General features: G+C 43.5%; 1 protein-coding gene across 2 annotated transcripts in view; it reads left to right on the top strand.

Annotated features, from left to right (window-relative positions):
• Window positions 1–22213, top strand: part of LOC118400996 (mitochondrial inner membrane protease subunit 2-like) — a 152320-nt gene that overhangs the window by 35982 nt on the left and 94125 nt on the right. For both annotated transcript variants that reach the window (XM_035798080.2, XM_035798081.2), the window contains one exon: window positions 34–140. In XM_035798080.2, the coding sequence (XP_035653973.1) occupies window positions 34–140 (107 nt within the window). The remainder of the gene's footprint in view (window positions 1–33; window positions 141–22213) is intronic.

Below are 22213 nucleotides of genomic sequence, written 5' to 3'. Positions count from 1 at the left end.
TGTGTTTTGTGTGCATGTGTGTTGTCGTCTCAGCCTTCCCTGAATCCTGAGGGGAATGTGACAGGTTCTGACGTGGTGCTCCTGAACCGCTGGAGTGTGAGGAACTACCAAGTACGTCGAGGTGACATTGTGTCAGTCCTGTAAGTAACCAAGTTTCAACCACGTTTACATCAACTCTTGTTTGTTTTGTTTGTTGTCAGACATGCTGGGACCTTGTTAGTTGCTAAGATCAAGTGGATTTGGAGACACATCCTCGCCCTTTCTCTCCCTCCACCTCTGGAGTAGGCCCCTCTGCCAATGGCTGGCTGAGCATTGCTCCCCTATAACTCCCCTGTGCTGTTTTTAAAATGGAGGACCTGTTGACACTGTTGGCTCCACAAGAGAGGGAGCGAGAGAGAGAGAGAGCAATTAGAGCGCCACACAGCCACGCGAAGGCTCCCTGCTTTCAGACATACTCTTTGTTCTGAAGCACCGTGGGAAGCCAAATGTGGCCCTGGCTGCTAATGAAAAAGACTCAGTCACAAATGGCATCATATTCCCTATATAGTGCACGACCTTTGACCATAGGGCTCTGGCCAAAAGCAGTGCACTATGTCGGAAGTAGGGTGTTATTTGGGACGCGAGTCAAAATCTCCCCTGAAAGAAAGTATTTTCTCTCTCTTTCTCTCCTCGTATGCTCACGTCCCTGGGCGCACTTATCCCAGGCTACTTATCTCAGTCTTTGTTTTTGCGATGGCTTCTGAGACTTCAATGTGTGATAACGCAGCTGTCTGATGAATTTGTGCTGCGTTGCCTTGATGGGATTCAGGTTTGATGATTGTTTCATGCAGAAGAGCAGAGCAGAGGTCATGAATAGGCCGGCATAGAGGTACGGTCAAGGAATATTACTGCATTATGTATTTGATGTGTTCATTAGTTAAACTGAGTTTGACAACCTCAGGGTAAAGTTTTGCCACGACTGGTTTATTTGGGTTCGACATGACTATTGTGATTCAGCACAGATGTCCACAAACCACCCATCCATGCAGGTTTCCCTTAGAAAAGAGGTATTCTGACTTCCAATGGGGCTACCTGGTTAAATATAATAATAACTCAAATAAAATCCTATTAAATGCACCGATTTGCTGCTGTGGGGGTTGATGTGATGTGGATTGTGTGGGCTCAGACAGACAGACAGCGGTAGGCAGGCTGGATAAATCCCTCTTCCATAATTACCCCAAGATGGCAGCCTCTCCCTTCCCTTCCCTGCAGGGGACGTGTTGCGCTTGTGAACAGGATGTTCAGCCATTTATGAAGCACCATTCCTAGCAGAGCGGAGGGAGGGGGTGAAGGTGAGAGCGGGATAAAGAAGGGAAGGGGAGAGGGGGAAGTGATCGAAAGCGAGTGAGAGAGCTAGCGTGGAATGCTAATCTAATGTACACTGACAAACTAAGTTGTAAGAATGAATTATTTCTGTGGGGGGGACTATAGGCGTACTACACTGTATACGATAGAGTTAGTCATGGTTGTTGAGGAACCCTCTTGTGTTTCCCTTGAGGGTGAAATTGTTAATTTTGTGGACTCACTGGGTAAAGAGAAAATTATACCGGGTCATGTTCACATGGTACAAACCTGAGGGAATCTGGAAGGTACTAAAGTTGTCCAACCCTGATGTACTCTGTAAGGTACTGTAGGAGAAATGTGCATCATTTTGTTTGTGTTGTTGTTTAAATTATTGACCTCTGTACTGACCCTTGCCCCTGAGACCTGACTGTAGACCTCTATGGCGTCAGACTCTATAGTTAGTTAGCCTACAGCCGCGTCTCAGGGCAACCGTTCCACTCCAATAGATTTTAAAGTTATGACATATGTTTCACCCACATCTGTCGGTGTGAATCTGTAGGCACAGGAAGACATACAGATAGGCTAGACACAGCATTTAGCTCAGTATGACAGGAGTCCGCTCCACTTCTCTCAGAGGAATATGTCATAGATACACCAATTAACCTGCATGCTTTTTAAAATGTTTTTTTTTTCTTCTAAAGCAACATTTATGAGGAAGGGCAACGTGTCAAGTAGATCTGTATCAACAACTGTTGTTGGGTGAGAAAAAATGTAAAAGTGTATTTCTCATCTGCCAAAGAATTCCACCCTGGCCTGTACTGTATTTACATGTGAAGTGTGATATTGGACTACTGCGACAGCAAGGTAGACTGAATTCCCTCCTCTAATTTGAAAAGCAAATTGTCCAAAGCAATATTCTGGTCCTCTGAATAATTTCTTATTTACAGAATAGAATACTCCTCGTTTCTGGTCCATGGTAGTGGATGAGGAAAATGGTCACCGTGTTTGAGTGCATATATGGCAATTTATCTGCCACATCGGGTTTTTGTCATGCTTTCAGTGCAGCCTATTAATACGCTGTTTTGATTTGATGTTCTCCTTGTTAACATAACCATTTAATTGAAAAACTTTTTTTTTTTAAAGCAGCTTCAGAAACAGGTTTCTGCTAAGCAGAATTTTCTTGTGGAAGAGAAAAAATGCTCCTCTCCGGGTTATAAATAGCGGGTTAATGAATCCCCTTTTCTGGCACCGTTCTTTTGTTAATGACAAGGTTTTTAGGTACCATCCTGGTACAAGACGATAGAAAAACAGATGTTGAAAGTTTTGATGTGGTACGTTTGTTTAGGGTGTGTGAGTATTCATGGCATGCACAGCAGCAGTTGTGTAAACCTTCAAAAGCTTCAAGTCTGTAGTTGCTTCTCTTCCTGTAGCTTGTCTTTGAAGTGTGGATGCCAGGAAGAGAGAAACATCACCCCTCTTGTTCGTTTGGACGGTACTGAGTTTCTGTCATTTTTAGCATCAACAGAATCCAGTTTGGCTTTGTTGAGGTGTGTTTTAGCCAGCCGCAACTAAAGCCCATTGTTTCGGGATTGGGTTTACAAAGAAAAGAGAAGACCGAGCTGGGGGAAAAAAGGAAAGCAAAAACCTCTGAGATGCTTAATCTAGGATACTCTGAGCTGACAATCTCTCCTCTGCAGACGTGTTGTTCGGGCAACAGTAGAACGCGGTCTGTGGAGGTAGGAATTCCTTCCTGGACACAGGAAAAGGGGAGCTGACTGGCTTGGCCACCCTTCCTTGAGCCATTAGGCCACTGTGGAGCACACTCTGGCCCCCATGGAGGGGAGGTTAATAGGGTTTGTTTTTGCCAAAAGAGATCGCTTCAGTCTGTCTCCTAATCTAGCAGATAGATAGGGATGTTTTGACATGTCTGCTGCCTGGCTGGCTGTAATAGTGTTATTATCTATAATTTGTGTGATTTCAGCAGCGTGATGGCTGGGTAATGGCCTCTGTTAAAAGCAAGACATTGGCTTCTTGAGCTAAAAATCCCACTCTGCGACACACACACACAAGCTTATACACACACACACACACACACACACACACACACACACACACACACACACACACACACACACACACACACACACACACACACACACACACACACACACACACACACACACACACACACACACACACACACACACACACACACACACACACACACACACACGGTGCTCAGAGCATGCACACCTGCATTCATTACATGTGTTTCATTTTATCTTAAACGTTCGATAAAGGTTGGCGTTCAATGCCCTGCGAAAATCAAATTGAATGTAATTTGTCACGTGCTTCGTAGACAAGTGTAGACTAACAGTGAAATGCTTACTTACACGTGCATTACCAAAAATAGCGAGTTAAAGATCAAATATAATAAATAGAAATAGTGACATGAGGAATTAATACACAGTGGATAAGGAATAAAAAATAACAAGTAAAAATAACATGGTTATACAGTTGAAGTGGGAAGTTTACATACACCTTAGCAAAATACATTTGAACTCAGTTTTTCACAATTCCTGACATTTAATCCATTTGAAAATTCCCTGCCTTAGGTCAGTTAGGATCACCACTTTATTTTAAGAATTTGAAATGTCAGAATAATAGTAGAGTGATTTATTTCAGCTTTTATTTTTTTCATCAGACATTTACATACACTCAATTTAACTTATGGTAGCCTTCCACAAGCTTCCCACAATAAGTTGGGTGAATTTTGGCCCATTCCTCCTGACAGAGTTGGTGTAACTGAGTCAGGTTTGTAGGCCTCCTTGCTCGTACACACTTTTTTTTTTAGTTCTGCCCACAAATTCTCTATAGGATTGAGGTCAGGGCTTTGTGATGGCCACACCAATACCTTGACTTTGTTGTCCTTAAGCCATTTTCCACAACTGTAAGTATGCTTGGGGTCATTGTCCATTTGGAAGACCCATTTGCGACCAAGCTTTAACTTCCTGACTGATGTCTTGATGTTGCTTGAATATATCCACATCATTTTCCTACCTCATGATGCCATCTGTTTTGTGAAGTGCACCAGTCCCTCCTGCAGCAAAGCACCCCCACAACATGATGCTGCCACCCCTGTGCTTCACGGTTGGGATGGTGTTCTTCGGCTTGCCAGCCTCTCCCTTTTTCCTCCAAACATAACGGTGGTCATTATGACCAACAGTTCTATTTTTGTTTCATTAGACCAGAGGGCATTTCTCCAAAAAGTACGGTCTTTGTCCCATGTGCAGTTCCAAACCGTAGTCTGGCTTTTTGTGGCGGTTTTGGAGCAGTGACTTCTGCCATCCGGGATCGTGACTACGGCTCAAGCTCATTACCATAACGCAAAATGCAAAAACATATTCTTAGAAAGATTTAACCTCCACACATTAACAAGTCCAATAGCTCAAATGAAAGATAAACACCTTGTTCATCTACCCAGCAAGTCAGATTTCTAAAATGTTTTACGGCGAAAACATAGCACATATTTATATTAGACCACCACCGAAACAAAAGACGAGAGGCAGCCATTTTGTCCCAGAAAATATATAATTATAAAAGCAGGATTAAAAAATAAATCAATCACTAACCTTTTGAAAATCTTCATCAGATGACAGTAATAGTACATGTTACTCAATACATTTTTTTTTTCAATAATATGCCATTTATATCCATAAATCTCTGTTTACAATGACGACATTTCAAAAAATGCTACTCAAATGTCCGGAGAAATGATGATAGCTCCGACAGATAACGTCAGATAACAAGCAATAAACATGACTAAATATACATGTTCTACATATAGTTACAAAGAGACACTTCTTCTTAATGCAACCGCTGTATTACATTTATTTTTAACGTTACAGAATTCGTTCACTGGCTATACAATGAGACGGCGCTCAGATATTAGCAGTATGTTGGAGTCCACAGAAACCCAAAATAACCACATAAATATTCCCTTACCTTTGATGTTCTTCGATCAGAAGACGTAGAAGGAGTCATACTTACCCAATACATCGTTTGGTTTCACGTTGTGTGTCTCTGTATTAGCATAAGCTAACAGCTTCAGCTGAAATGCACCCAAAATGACTTCTGGTCCCGCACTCTTGCGCATCAAAACTTCAAATTTACATATTATATGTCGACTAAACTGGTCAAACTATGTGCAGAATCGAGCTTTATGATGTTTTTAACATGTAAAACAATGATCAGCGCGAACAGACAAACCGCCTTCAATTGCTGTTACTTGGAAAAGAACGTGCCCCAAATCGGCCGTGCGCAATAGAGTGCATGTATTTGACAGTGACACGAACATTTTCGCCCGCCAAAAGACGAGGGCTCGCGGGATTCTCACAATGAACGCGCCATTTGAAAGCAGGCATCGCGCTGAACACATACACACTGTTCCCAGATCGGTAGCTGCCTGGGAAGGGTGGGGGCGATGTCTTACTCACCTCGGCTGCAGTGAAGGAGAGACATGCGGTCTCTCCTTCACTGCAGCCGTGGTGAGTAAGACATTTAAACGTGTTAACCCTCGCAAGGCTGCAGGCCCAGACGGCATCCCCAGCCGCGCCCTCAGAGCATGCGCAGACCAGCTGGCCGGTGTGTTTACGGACATATTCAATCAATCCCTATACCAGTCTGCTGTTCCCACATGCTTCAAGAGGGCCACCATTGTTCCTGTTCCCAAGAAAGCTAAGGTAACTGAGCTAAACGACTACCGCCCCGTAGCACTCACTTCCGTCATCATGAAGTGCTTTGAGAGACGAGTCAAGGACCATATCACCTCCACCCTACCTGACACCCTAGACCCACTCCAATTTGCTTACCGCCCAAATAGGTCCACAGACGATGCAATCTCAACCACACTGCACACTGCCCTAACCCACCTGGACAAGAGGAATACCTATGTGAGAATGCTGTTCATCGACTACAGCTCGGCATTCAACACCATAGTACCCTCCAAGCTCGTCATCAAGCTCGAGACCCTGGGTCTCGACCCCGCCCTGTGCAACTGGGTACTGGACTTCCTGACGGGCCGCCCCAGGTGGTGAGGGTAGGCAACAACATCTCCTCCCCGCTGATCCTCGACACGGGGGCCCCACAAGGGTGCGTTCTGAGCCCTCTCCTGTACTCCCTGTTCATCCACGACTGCGTGGCCACGCACGCCTCCAACTCAATCATCAAGCTTGCGGACGACACAACAGTGGTAGGCTTGATTACCAACAACGACGAGACGGCCTACAGGGAGGAGGTGAGGGCCCTCGGAGTGTGGTGTCAGGAAAATAACCTCACACTCAACGTCAACAAAACTAAGGAGATGATTGTGGACTTCAGGAAACAGCAGAGGGAACACCCCCTATCCACATCGATGGAACAGTAGTGGAGAGGGTAGCAAGTTTTAAGTTCCTCGGCATACACATCACAGACAAACTGAATTGGTCCACTCACACTGACAGCGTCGTGAAGAAGGCGCAGCAGCGCCTCTTCAACCTCAGGAGGCTGAAGAAATTCGGCTTGTCACCAAAAGCACTCACAAACTTCTACAGATGCACAATCGAGAGCATCCTGGCGGGCTGTATCACCGCCTGGTACGGCAACTGCTCCGCCCTCAACCGTAAGGCTCTCCAGTGAGGTCTGCACAGAGGTCTGCACAGACCTCTAGTGAGGTCTGCACAACGCATCACCGGGGGCAAACTACCTGCCCTCCAGGACACCTACACCACCCGATGTTACAGGAAGGCCATAAAGATCATCAAGGACATCAACCACCCGAACCACTGCCTGTTCACCCCGCTATCATCCAGAAGGCGAGGTCAGTACAGGTGCATCAAAGCTGGGACCGAGAGACTGAAAAACAGCTTCTATCTCAAGGCCATCAGACTGTTAAACAGCCACCACTAACATTGAGTGGCTGCTGCCAACACACTGTCATTGACACTGACCCAACTCCAGCCACTTTAAACAATGCTACCTTATATAATGTTACTTACCCTACATTATTCATCTCATATGCATACGTATATACTGTACTCTACATCATCGACTGCATCCTGATGTAATACATGTATCACTAGCCACTTTAACTATGCCACTTTGTTTACTTTGTCTACATACTCATCTCATATGTATATACTGTACTCGATACCATCTACTGTATGCTGCTCTGTACCATCACCAATTCATATATCCTTATGTACATATTCTTTATCCCCTTACACTGTGTATAAGACAGTAGTTTTGGAATTGTTAGTTAGATTACTTGTTGGTTATCACTGCATTGTCGGAACTAGAAGCACAAGCATTTCGCTACACTCGCATTAACATCTGCTAACCATGTGTATGTGACAAATAAAATTTGATTTGATTTGACGTCAAAGTTGACCCAACTTTTCTCTTGACAAGAGAGAGTTTGGGAGAAAGGCTGCCCTGAGAGTTCTGCTTTACATACAGACATAATTTAAACGGGTTTAGAAACTTTAGAGTGTTTTCTATTCAATCATAATTATTATATGCATATATTAGCAATTTTGGGGAAAAATATTTTCAGTTTACTATGGGCACGCACTTCCTACAAAGGGGGCAGTATTGAGGCCTAGTCTTAAGAGGTTAAGGTTATATCGATATAGGACTTGTTTTACTGTGGATGTAGATACTTTTGTACCTGTTTCCTCCAGCATCTTCACAAGGTCCTTTGCTGCTGTTCCTGGATTGATTTGAACTTTTCGTACCAAAGTATATTAATCTCTAGGAGACAGAAAGCGTCTCCTTCCTGAGCGCTATGACAGCTGCGTGGTCCCATGGTGTTTATACTTGCATACTATTTCTTGTACAGATGAACGCATACCTACAGCTGTTTGGAAATTGCTCCCAAGGATGAACCTGACTTGTGGAGGTCTACAATTATTTTTCTGAGGTCTTGGCTGATTTCTTGATTTTCCCATGATGTCAAGCAAAGAGGCACTGAGTTTGAAGGTAGGCCTTGAAATACATCCACAGGTACAACTCCAATTGACTCAAATTATGCCAATTAGCCTATCAGAAGCCTATAAAGCCATGACATCATTTTCTGGAATTTTCCAAGCTGAAGGCACAGTCAAATTAGTGTATGTAAACGTCTGACCCACTAGAATTGTGATACAGTGAAGTGCCGCATTTTTTTTAAACCGCCTCATTCCAATGACTCCTTATATGGCTGTGAATGAGCTACGAATGAGCTTACGTTTTTCACGTATTCCACAAGGTGTCTACAGCATTGTGACGTCTTTTTAGGCATTTCCATTGAAGAATAGCCGTAAGGGACCATATATAGCATGTGGTCATATGGTGTCTCCCGCAGAAAACCTTGCGTAAAATACTGATGTAGCCATTTTTCCAATCGCTTCTTATGAGAAACCAATTGCCTCGACGGATATATTATCGAATATATATGTTAAAAACACCTTGAGGATGGATCCTAAACAACGTTTGCCGTGGTTCTGTCGATATTATGGAGCAAACTTTGAGAAAAGTTTGGCGTTATAGTTGTAGCATTTTCCGGTCGATTTCTCAGCCAAGCATGATGAAGAAACGGGAGCTATTTCGCCAACAAAAATAATATTTTTTGAAAAAAGGAACATTTACTATCTAACTGGGAGTCTCCTGAGTGGAAGCATCTGAAGTTTTTCAAAGGTAAATTATTTAATTTGGTTGTTTCTTATTTTCGTGAAAATGTTGCCTGCTGCCAGCAGAGCCTAGCATAGCATTATGCCATGATAAACTTACACAAATGCTTGCCTAGCGTTGGCTGTAACGCATATTTTGAAAATCTGAGATGACAGTGTTGTTAACAAAAGGCTAAACTTGTGTTTGAATATATTTATTTCATTTAATTTGCGATTTTCATGAATAGGAAAAGTTTCTAGGGGTATTTATGTCCTCTGCGTTATGCTAATGCATTTGAGGCTATGATTACGATCCCGGATCCGGGATTGCTCGTCGCAAGAGGTTTTAACATGAAATTTGTGGAGTGGTTGAAAAACTAGTTTTAATAACTCCAACCTAAGTGTAGTAGAAAAGAACATGCAGGGAGTATATACAGGGAGTACCAGTACCGAGTCGATGTGCATGGGTACCAGGTAATTGAGGTAGATATGTAATAGTGATTTAAATTTTTTATTTTATTTAACCTTTATTTAGCTAGGCAGTGATGCACGGTTTGTGTCGCCCTCCTCACGGGACAGTTGAGCTAACGTGCGCTAATGTGATTAGCATGACGATGTAAGTAACAAGAACATTTCCCAGGACATAGACATGTCTTATATGGGCAGAAAGCTTAAATTCTTGTTAATCTAACTGCACTGTCAAATTTACAGTAGCTATTACAGTGAAATAATTCCATGCTATTGTTTGAGGAGAGTGCACAACAAAAAACTTATCACAGCAACTGGTTTGATACATTCACCTTTGAAGGTAAATAATATACTTACATTCAGTAATCTTGCTCTAATTTGTCATGCTGAGGGTCCCTGAGATAAAATGTAGTATAGTTTTGATAAAATTCATTTTATATTCAAATGTAGGAACTGGGTTCTACAGTTTGAACCCCTGCTGTGTATCACTCGACCAATTCGGCACATTTGGGCAGATTTGATATAACATTTAGAACAGTAATGCAATGGTTCATTGGATCAGACTAAAATGTTGCACATACACTGCTGACATCGAGTGTCCAAAATGTAAATTGCGCCCAGACTCCCAAGGGATATAATGGCCTTTGTCTTTCATTTCACAGATGGATAATTTAAAAATAAAAATTGGATGTTCTTATAGCCACTATAGTACTGCCAGCCTAATCTCGGGATTTGATAGGCTTAAATCATAAACAGCGCAATGCTTGAAGCACAGTGAAGAACTGCTGGCAAATGCAGGAAAGTGCTGTTTGAATGAATGCTTACGAGCCTGCTGCTGCCTACCACCTCTCAGACTGCTATATCAAATCATAGACTTAATTATAATATAATAACACACAGAAATAAGAGCCGTAGGTCATTATTATGGTCAAATCCGGAAACTGTCACTTCAAAAACAAAATGTTTATTCTTTCAGTGAAATACGGAACCGCCCGTATTTTATCTAACGGGTGGCAACCCTATGTCCAAATATTGCTGTTACATTGCACAACCTTCAATGTTATGTCATAATTGTGTACAATTCTGGCAAATAAATTACAGTCTTTGTTAGGAAGAAATGGTCTTCACGCAGTTCACAACGAGCCAGGCGGCCCAAACTGCTGCCTTTACCCTGACTCTGTTGCACAGAACGCAAGACACAAGTGACACAATTTCCCTAGTTAAAATAAATTCATTTTAGCAGGCAATATTAACTAAATATTCAGGTTTAAAAATATATACTTGTGTATTGATTTTAAGAAAGGCATTGATGTTTATGGTTAGGTACACACTGGTGCAGCGACAGTGCTTTTGTTGCGAATGCGCTTGTTAAATCATCACCCGTTTGGCAAAGTAGGCTGTGATTTGATGATAAATTAACAGTCACCGCATCGATTATATGCAACGCAGGACAAGCTAGATAAACTAGTAATATCATCAACCATGTGTAGTTAACTAGTGATTATGTTAAGATTGATTTGTTTTTTTGTAAGATAAGTTTAATGCAAGCTAGCAACTTACCTTGGCTCCTTGCTGCACTCGCGTAACAGGTAGTCAGCCTGCCACGCAGTCTCCTCGTGGAGTGCAATGTAATCGGACATAATCGGCGTCCAACAATACTGATTATCGATTGTTATAACTTGAAATTGGCCTGAATTAATTGGCCATTCCGATTAATCGGTTAACCCCTAGTACGTACGGTCACTGTGGGGACAACGTCATCGATGCACTTATTGATGAAGCCGGTGATTTTATGTGGTATACTCCTCAATGCCATCAGATGGGTCCCGGAACATATTCCAGTCTGTGCTAGCAAAACAGACCTATAGCTTAGCATCGGCGTCATCTGACCACTTGCGTATTGAGCGAGTCACTGGTAGTTTCTGCTTTAGTTTTTGCTTGTAAGCAGGAATTGGGAGGATAGAATTATGGTCAGATTTGCCAAATGGAGGGCGAGAGAGAGCTTTGTATGCATTTCTTTGTGTAGAGTAAAGGTGGTTTTGGAGACCAATAGGCTATTTTTCACATTGAGGTATCCTTTTAACAGGTAGACCTCTCAAAGTTACTACAGTACAAGGATGTCAGGAGTAAACCACACAACACACTACTATCTTTCCCTCTACCTCAGGATTTTTTGCCTCTCCCGTTGCAGGCCTGTTGTCCCTCAACGTGTCTAATTGGCAACCTACGTAAACCTCTACCTACTACAGTACAATGATTTTGAGGTTTAAACAACAAAGCAGACTACTATACTCCCTAACGCAGCCCTCTGCCTTTCTCCTGTAGGGACGTTCTCCCTCATCCCCTCTCACACAGTGACTCAGCTCCCTGTTCCTTTCCACTTATCAGATGTGATGAATGAATGCGTCCACCTCTGGTACATTTCAATGTTTAGATAGGTCCACTTGAACTCGGATGTGCCTCCGAAAAGTTGATTGGGGTAAAATTCCGCAGTATACAACAGGGAAACATTTCTGAGATCCCTTTAGTAGTTGTATATGTCAACATGAGCTATGAAGGAAGAGCGCAGCAGCATGCCAGTGTAATGAGAACCTCTGAGAGATTGAGAGAGAGGCGCTGCGGACAGATTAAAGCAGGGCGACTTGGGTGGAATGAGGTTTGGGGTTCAGTTCATCAAAACTGCTGCAAGTACAGTTGAAGTCGGAAGTTTACATACACCTTAGCCAAATACATTTAAACTCAGTTTTTCACTATTCCTGTCATTTTAATCCTAGTAAAAACAATCTGTCTTAGGTCAGTTAGGATCACCACTTTATTTTAAGGATGTGAAATGTCAGAATAATAGTTGAGTGATTTTATTTCTTTCATCACATTTCCAGTGGGTCAGAAGTTTACATACACTCAATTAGGATTTGGTAGCATTGCCTTTCAATTGTTTAACTTGGGTCAAACGTTTCGAGTAGCCTTCCACAAGCTTCCCACAATAAGTTGGGTGAATTTTGGCCCATTACTCCTGACAGAGCTGGTGTAACTGAGTCAGGTTTGTAGGCCTCCTTGCTCGCACACGCTTTTTCAGTTCTGTCCACACATTTTCTATAGGATTGAGGTCAGGGCTTTGTGATTGCCACTCCAATACCTTGACTTTGTTGTCCTTAAGCCATTTTGCCACAACTTTGTAAGTATGCTTGGGGTCATTGTCTATTTGGAAGACCCATTTGCGACCAAGCTTTAACTTCCTGACTGATGTCTTGAGATGTTGCTTGAATATATCCACATAATTTCCCTACCTCATGATGCTATCTATTTTGTGAAGTGCACCAGTCCCTCCTGCAGCAAAGCACCCCCACAACATGATGCTGCCACCCCCGTGCTTCACGGTTGGGATGGTGTTCTTCGTCTTGTCGTTCTTTCCTCCAAACATAACGATGGTCATTATGGCCAAACAGTTCTATTTTTGTTTCTATTTTTGTTTTGGTAGTATGTCTTTTTTTGGGCGGTTTTGGAGAAGTGGCTTCTTCCTTGCTGAGCGGCCTTTCAGAATATGTCGATATTGGACTGGATTTGCTGTGGATACAGATAATTTTGTACCTGTTTTCTCCAGCATCTTCACAAGGTCCTTTGCTGTTTTTCTGGGATTGATTTGCACTTTTTGCAACAAAGAACGCATCTCCTTCCTGAGTGGTATGACGGCTGCGTGGTCCCATGGTGTTTATACTTGCGTACTATTGTTTGTACAGATGAACGTGGTACCTTCAGGCGTTTGGAAATTGTTCCCGAGAGTGAACCAGACTTGTGGAGGTCTACAATTGTTTTTTGGAGGTCTTGGCTGATTTCTTTTGATTTTCCCATGATGTCAAGCAAAGAGGCACTGAGTTTGAAGGTAGGCCTTGAAATACATCTACAGGTACACCTCCAATTGACTCAAATTATGTCAATTAGCCTATCAGAAGCTTCTAAAGCCATGACATAATTTTCTGGCATTTTCCAAGCTGAAAGAACAGTCAACTTAGTGTATGTAAACCTTTGACCCACTGGAATTGTGATACAGTGTCATGCACAAAGTAGATGTCCTAACCGACTTGCCAGAACTAGAGTTTGTCAACAAGAAACGTGTGGAGTGGTTGAAAAACGAGTTGTGGATGTAAACTTCCGACTTCAACTGTATATCTGCAATGATACGTGCCAGTAGTCCTAATAATAGGATTTTACTGTAAATCAGAATCTATATACAGTAAACATTGCGTTTGCATAAACACAATGAGGTAGGGTTACATTCAGAGGGAACCACATAGATAGCAGCAGGTTTTCATGGAATGTGGAAAACACCCACTTGGCTGTGGTGGTCTGTTTTCAGCTTAATTTCTTTCAGCCATGCCTTGCTTCCTGGCTCCGTGCTCCTCTCTCTCTCTCCCTTTTTTCCTTCTGGTGATTTTCCTGATGTTCCTTTTCAGAACCTGCATTTACACGGAGACAACGTGGTTGAGGAGAAAACAACCTGTCTCCAAAACACAAATGATGTTTTTCATTACACGGGAGCTCTGTCATCAGCCCCAGCGGGTACTTTGGTTATGCAGCGAGGAGATATTCCTCTCGTTCAGCCACCATGTAATTGTACAAACATCAAAGCTGCTTTCCTGGCGTTCACATCCATCAACAGGCATGCAATGAAATGGGAATGACCTCGACATGAAATATTCCCTCATTTCTCCCTGTTTTAACAGAAGCAGCTTGGAAAGCACCCTGCCGATACAGAGTGAGCTGTGCGTAGTGGGCAGGTTACTCACTTGACACATTGAGGGCATAAAAGCTTTAAATTAAAATTGGGCTCTGGATGGATGGAAATTGGTGTTTCAAATGCCACAGGGACAGGATTTATCATTTAGGCTGTTACAGTGACACATTTCCAAGTCAGAGATAGTATTCGCATTATGCCCATGCCCTAAATGAACGATGGTTAAGTAACCAAACCAGACTAGTTGGAACCTGGAGTTCGCTTGCTTCCGAGGGGTAGGCCTAAAAACTATGTGCTTTTACACCTGCATTGTTTGCTGTTTGGGGTTTTAGGCTGGGTTTCTGTACAGCACTTTGAGATATCAGCTGATGTACGAAGGGCTATATAAATAAATTTGATTTGATTTGATTTGATTTGATTTGATGTGACCCTGAACTGGCTTCTTCATTGGTAAAATGTGACAAATAAAGGATAAGTGAAAAATGAAGTGACTCCTTGAGGGTAGAGTTCTCAACGAATGTAACCATTTACTGACAGAGTACATTTTGAATCCCCAGTGAATAACATATCTCATCCTTCCAAGCGTCTTATCCAGTTATAATGTGCCGTTTGAAACAAGAATCCGTCCCAGCTTATTTTCAACGCTCGACTGCTCCGTGGCCTATTTGAGAAATGGCTGATGGTTTGTGGTTGTCCCACATGCTACCTACAGGGCTCTGTGTTAAATTCACACACACACACACACACACACACACACACACACACACACACACACACACACACACACACACACACACACACACACACACACACACACACACACACACACACACACACACACACACACACACACACACACACACACACACACACACACACACACACACACACACACACACACACACACACACACACACACACACACACACACACACACACACACACACACACACACACACACACACACACACACACACACACACACACACACACACACACACACACACACACACACACACACACACACACACACACACACACACACACACACACACACACACACACACACACACACACACACACACACACACACAGTGCTATGTTAAATTGGCTGTCAGTGGCATTTTAGAACAGTTATGCAAATTGGGCTGAGGGTTAGCATAGCGGCGGTGTCAGACCCGTGTGGGGTTTGGAGGACTACAGATTAAGACACAGACAGCCACTGTCAACACGCTGAGCCCATTAATAAAGACCCCACCCCTTGATATGACTGGAGGAAGAGAGCAGTCAGAGCAGGGCAATGTGTGGGTGGATGGGAGAAGAGAGGGGGGGTTTGGGGAATGTGTGTGTGCTCGTGTGTTTCGTGTGTGTGTGCGTTTTGTCATCTTACTCCTCTCATGCTTGTTACGCTAATGCAGGTCAGGGCCAGGCAACATCATCTTGCTCTGGGGTAGCAGAAAAGGTGAGAAGGTAAGATCATAGAAACATCAATGTTCTTTCCTCTGGCAACAGAAAGAGCAAAACAAGAACAGCGTTATCAGTAAGTAGGAGAAGGATGATTAATCCCTGTAATTTAGCTAAACTGTGTCTCTTTAATGTTCAATGCTTCATGCTTTGTGAAGTGCTTCTCCTCCAATAGCTCAGACTTTACTGCCCTCTCGCTCTCTCTCTCTCTGCCAGTTTGGCAGGCGTACATGAACTTAAAAATAGATTGTATCGCTGTGCGTTGGCAGATCATTCCAGTGGTAAAGGTTTTTTCATCAAGCCTCACATGCATCATGGATGTTCATGCACGTGTCTCAGTCACACTACTGGTGACAGCTAGGCCTATACAGCTAGCTATAGGGGAGAAATGACAAATGAAATAGATATGCAGTCAATCTTCAGAGAATATTAGTCTCTGCCAGGAAAACTTCAATTTTCTCAGACTTATGTCTGAAAGTGGACCTTGCGTCTCGGTGTCTGTGTGTAGCAGCACAGTTTGAGGGCGACACAGGGACCCCCCATCCATTTATTTACTGTATTTCTGATCAATTTGATGATATTTTTATGGACAAAAAATGTGCTTTTCTTTAAAAAACAAGAACATTTCTAAGTGACTCCAAACTTTTGAATGGTAGTGTACATGGAAATATATGGATGAGCAATGACCGAGCAGCATAGGCAAGATGTGATAGATGTTATAAAATACAGTATATACATATGGGATGAGTTATGCAAGATATGTAAACACCATTATTGAAGTGGAATTAATAAAATGACTAGTGATCCATTTGTTAGAGTGGCCAATGATTTCAAGTCTGTATGTAGGCAGCAGCCTCTCTGTGTTAGGGATGGCTGGTTAACAGTCTGATGGCCTTGAGATAGAAGCTATTTTTCAGTCTATTGGTCCCAGCTTTGATGCACTGTACTGACCTCGCCTTCTGAATGATAGCAGGGTTAACAGGCAGTGGCTTGGGTGGTTGTTGTCCTTAATTATCTTTTTGGCCTTCCTGTGACATCGGGTGCTGTAGGTCTCTTGGAGAGCAGGTAGTTTGCCCCCGGTGATGCGTTGTGCAGACCGCACCACCCTCTGGAGAGCCCTGCGGTTGTGGGCGGTGCAGTTGCCGTACCAGGCGGTGATGCCGCCCGACAGGATGCTCTCAATTGTGCATCTGTGAAAGTGTGTGAGAGTTTTAGGTGACAAGCCACATTTCTTCAGCTGCCTGAGGTGGAAGAGGCGCCGTTGCGATGTGTATGGAGCGGATCTTGGAACGTTCCTCCTTCTCCAATACTGTCACGTCGATGTGGATGGGGGGGGGTGCTTCCTCTGCTGTGTCCTGAAGTCCACGATCAGCTCCTTAATTTTGTTGATATTGAGGGAGAGGTTATTTTCCTGGCACCACTCCGCCAGGTCCCTCACCTCCTCCCTGTAGGCTGTCTCGTCGTTGTTGCTGATCAAGCCTACTACCTTTGTGTCGTCTGCAAACTTGATGATTGAGTTGGAGGCGTGCATGGCCACGCAGTCATGGGTGAACAGGGAGTACAGGAGGGGGCTGAACACGCACTCTTGTGGGGCCCCAGTGTTGAGGACCAGCGAAGTGGAGATGTTGTTTCCTACCGTCACCACCTGGGGGCGGCATGTCAGGAAGTCCAGAACCAAATTGCACAGGGCGGGGTTGAGATCCAGGGCCTCAAGCTTAATGATGAGCTTGGAGTGAACTATGGTGTCGAATGCTGAGCTATAGTCCATGAACAGCATTCTTACATAGGTATTCCTTTTATCCAGATAGGGCAGTGTGATGGCGATTGCATCGTCTGTGGAATTGGGGCGGTATGCAAATTGAAGTGGCTGTAGGGTGACGGGTAAGGTCGAGGTGATATGATATGATCCCTGACTAGTCTCGCAAAGCACTTCATGATGACAGAAGTGAGTGCTACGGGGCAATAGTCATCTAGTTCAGTTACCTTCGCCTTATTGGGTACAGGAGCAATGGTTGGCCATCTTGAAAAATGTGGGGACAGCAGTATAGGATAGGGAGAGATTGAATATGTCCATAAACACATCAGCTGCTGGTCTGCGCATGCTCTGAAGATGCGATTAGAGATGCCCTCTGGGCCAGGCAGCCTTACGAGGGTTAACGCATTTAAATGTCTTACTCACGCCGGCCACGGCGAAGGAGAGCCCATAGTACTTGGTAGCGGGCCGTGTCCTTGGCACTGTATTATCCTCAAAGCGGGCAAAGAAGCTGTTTAGTTTGTCTGGAAGCAAGACATTGGTGTCAGTCACGTGGCTGGTTTTTCCCATTGTAGTCCGTGATTGTCTGTAGACCCTGCCACATAGGTCTCGTGTCTGAGCCGTTGAATTGCGACTCCACTTTGTCCCTATACTGACATTTCGCTTGTTTGATTGCCTTGTGGAGGGAATAACTACACACACTCCATTGAGTCAATAGGTGGACTTCACAGTCTGGGAACTGTGGCTAACCTACAGGCCACTTAACCGTTTCTCATGTTGTTAACTTGCGATTGATTTGACTGCAGAGCTAACTCAGTGTTACACACCCTAACCCCCTCAAAACAAGATTGTCAATAAAGATACATGATAAGGAGAGGAGACCTGCAACCAAGGTTATAGCCTACCAATGCTGTTAACACACTCCCCTCCCTGCTCTCAGGCTAAAGCTTGTAAACTACATGGTCAGTGTGTGCTCACTGCTCGGGGTGTGGTCCTTGGAGAGACTGACTCAATGGAGTGTGTGATGAACAGACTCCTCCAACACCACTGCTTGGTAGACCTGGGTTGTAATACTATTTGAAATTATTTCAAAATGTGTTATCTGTGCTTGATGATTAAGCATGCCTGGCACAGTGGTCCAATAGAATAGTCCCAAAACAGCAAACCCTGCACCTAATATAACACTGCAGTCAGGTTACAGCCAACGCTCAAAGTATTTCAAAGATCTCAAATAGTATTTGAACCCACGTCTGCTGTTGGGGGATCTCTGTTATCGCTCATCTCAGCTGGGCAGCAGATCCAGCCAAGCATCAGAGGGGAGGAGAGGGGAGGAAAAGAGAGGAAGACGACCCATAGCCTTAGGCTGGGGTGTCTGTGCCACACTCCACAGCTCAGGACCAGGGACGAGCTCCCACAGCGGCCCTGCTTTAAAGATGATAAAGGACAGGCACACCAAGGGTAGCCCCTCGATAACGTGAGGAAACGAAAGGGAAAAGTGGATAGCTAGTCAATTGTGCAACTGAATGCATTCAACTGAAATGTGTCTTCTGACCCAGCTGTCAGCTGAGGAATAAAACCTCCTAATCGTTCAATAAAGGTGATGTTCTGTGACACGGATTTCCAATGGCTTCTATAACTCTGAATGTACACTTACAAGTGCATTGGTTTAATGGGACTAACATTTTATAATGGAATAAGGTTGTCATTCAATGGCTCTCCGAAACGGTATTATGCATAATAGTCATGTGCCTTATACTCCATTGGGACTCCAATGAATTGACTCTTCAGTGAGAAATATTCTGAAGACTTGCACGTTGTCATGTAGCACCCACTCCTCTCTACCCCTGTGTGTGTGTCCGTTGCCGTCTCTTCTATCTTGACTCCGAACACACTCTACGCAAACTGCCACTTCCACTTACTGTTGTTTGTACCATTTCTGTCAGTCAGGTCACGCATGGTGCATCCAGCAGGCAACCTGCCTGTCTGTCACAACGCCCTCCCTCACTGGAGTACCAGGCCGACTTCCCCTGCCTGCGTGTGCACCCGTTGCTATGGTAACACGGGGACATTGAGCCTCTGCTGCTATCTGCCATCTCTACCTCTGTCCATGGATGATTTTTTTTCTCATAGGTCACGCCCAAATTCGGTGTGCATGTACAGGTTGTAGGCATTTTAATGCAAATTGGAAAGGCAACGAGGATTACGGAGGTGACATTTGAATGAACAGGACTGGAGAGCTGCGATTGACTTCAGGAAATTCCAACACTTAAAAAAATGTACTTCACACAACTACAACTTTTTAGTATTTTTTTATACAAGTACAGCATTATCTTTATGCAGCCAGATATTCTATTTAATTTTACAATTCAAACGTGAACTAGGATTCAATGAAGGTTCTTGTATTTTATATATATATATATATATATATATATATTTTTTTTAGTGATAACAACACATGACCTATTCAAGCAGTATGTTAATAAGATATTTCAGCACAATAGATTTCCCTTTTCTGTTTAGCTTTTCTTTTTTTATGGGGAAAATGTCAATCTTATGGTCTCTAGACTCGGTACGACAACAGTATTTCGTCATATGATTGAAATGTGGAAATGTGTGCATTATGATTGTATGGAACGTATTGAGTATGATGGTGATATAGGCCTATATGGTCAAACTAACACAAGACCATGTAAGGGTACAGTCAGCAGTTGAAATGCTGTTCATACATTTCCTTTTCAGAGGTGTGCCTTAGACTGCATTACTACATCCTTTTAATTGAAGAGTGAATGATTTCCTGCTCTTGTTTCATTCATTTTCATTTGCAAAGGTATTTTGGCGATGGACACAAAGCCACTTGTCATCTGCTAATTAGGGTCCTTTTTGAGTTCAAGACTGTCGCAACACAAACCGTAGGCTGTGTCAAACAGTGAATTCTCCAGGTTTGCATTTGATGTGTCTGTATTTTCAACAGGATGGAGTCGTACAGTCACTTCCTCTTACTCCAATGTTGATATCTTATGTTTAGGCCTAGATGTATTGAAACAACATCGAAAGTGTCCCCCTCAAACATAATGTAAGCGGCTGGCACACATAGATGTTCTCAGGTTATGAGGAGTAGATCAGATGCAGTCGACTCCACATGCTTTGACACAAATCACACCCCATTCCCTTTATCGTGTCCTGTGGGCCCTGGTCAAAAGGAGTGCGCTATATAGAGGAGAGGGTGCCGTTTGGGACGTAGCCTAACATGCTATGTCTGTCGTGGGAAGATGCATGCAGCTTCAGTGTGTAACTGAAATGGTTTCTTAGGCGTAACACAGAAAAAGAGACTTCTGACCGAAATGGCTGTTCATTGGTGAAATAAAAAAATATATATTTTTCTCCGGTAACCATTCTTTGACGCGTCAATCATTGTCTTTATGATATGGTTTCCGGCTGTCTTTTCCTTTTTTCTAATGGAGGGGAAACAGTCTTGTGTAGGAAGATTTTGCTCCCCCCCCCAGGAATAGCCCAGATATCTGTTATATTTTGTGCATTATAAAATGAGCCTGTGAATGACCTATGTCCTTTTGCAGATCTGTGCTTCAAAGGGAGTGTCGTGTTCACCGACTGCTCAGCTGTATTCATTGGGCTCGGTGTCACTCAAGCACCAAAGTAATTTGGCACTGGATCAAATGTTTGGTCTTAATTAGTAGAATATTTAGTCTGCCCTTTTTATCCTTTTGCTCTGTTTTCTGCCGTGTCGTGTATGCAGTAATTATCTCAAATGAATTTTGCATGAGTGAGAGGAGAAAGAGCGAGCACTCATTTATATTTCGAGCACAGCAAGCAAGCAAGCACAGTGCAAATGAATCTTACATTATAATAGGTCACTGAATTAATTTCCTAAATGGCAATTGGTGTGATTTCTCCCGGGAAAAGTGACTGGCGTGTTGGCCTGGCTGGTGTGTCGCTGCACCTGTAGGTGTGCATTTCAGGTTATGAGGAGTAGATCAGATGCAGTCGACTCCACATGCTTTGACACAAATCACACCCCATTCCCTTTATCGTTTCCTGTGGGCCCTGGTCAAAAGGAGTGCGCTATATAGAGGAGAGGGTGCCGTTTGGGACGTAGCCTAACATGCTATGTCTGTCGTGGGAAGATGCATGCAGCTTCAGTGTGTAACTGAAATGGTTTCTTAGGCGTAACACAGAAAAAGAGACTTCTGACCGAAATGGCTGAGTCCTAGTCGCTCACTCGGTACCGTCCGTAATGGAATCGGCAGGAAGCTCTAACGCGAGGGAAAACATTTTGAGTTGGTGGGTGTGGAAATGATGAGGCTTTGATGTAATAGAGTGAAGTGGATGCCCCTTGAAAGCCGTCATTTAAATCCGAGCAGTAGTGGTAGGCCTATTCACCTTTAGTCAGTCACTGAGGACGGACCGGCTGTTTCTATTTTCTCCCGTTTTTAAAAAGAATTCATCAATTTAATGGATTAATTGGTCAATCACCAATCTCATAACCTGGTTTCCCATACGGGTCTTAGTCAGTCGCTGATATAGAATTAAAATGAATACCTATGCCGTGAAGCTAGACTACAATTCTCTTGATGACCCTGTTGAGACACAACAATTTCCCCCCCCCCGTAGCTTTGTAACATTTGCTGAGGTAAACTGTTTATCCATTGAACCGTAGGAGACCATTAGGAGACCGGTGTGAAAAATGAGTGGATGTGACTTTGACTAATTGCCTCAAACGAGTAAGGCGGGAAGTTCAGGATTGTTTCCACTGATTAAACTTCAGCTGCT

This window comes from Oncorhynchus keta, chromosome 22 (assembly GCF_023373465.1).
Source record: "Oncorhynchus keta strain PuntledgeMale-10-30-2019 chromosome 22, Oket_V2, whole genome shotgun sequence".
Classification (NCBI taxonomy): Eukaryota; Metazoa; Chordata; class Actinopteri; order Salmoniformes; family Salmonidae; genus Oncorhynchus; species Oncorhynchus keta.
Note: the sequence above shows the minus strand (reverse complement) of the source record. Positions and strands in the feature narration are given on the sequence as shown.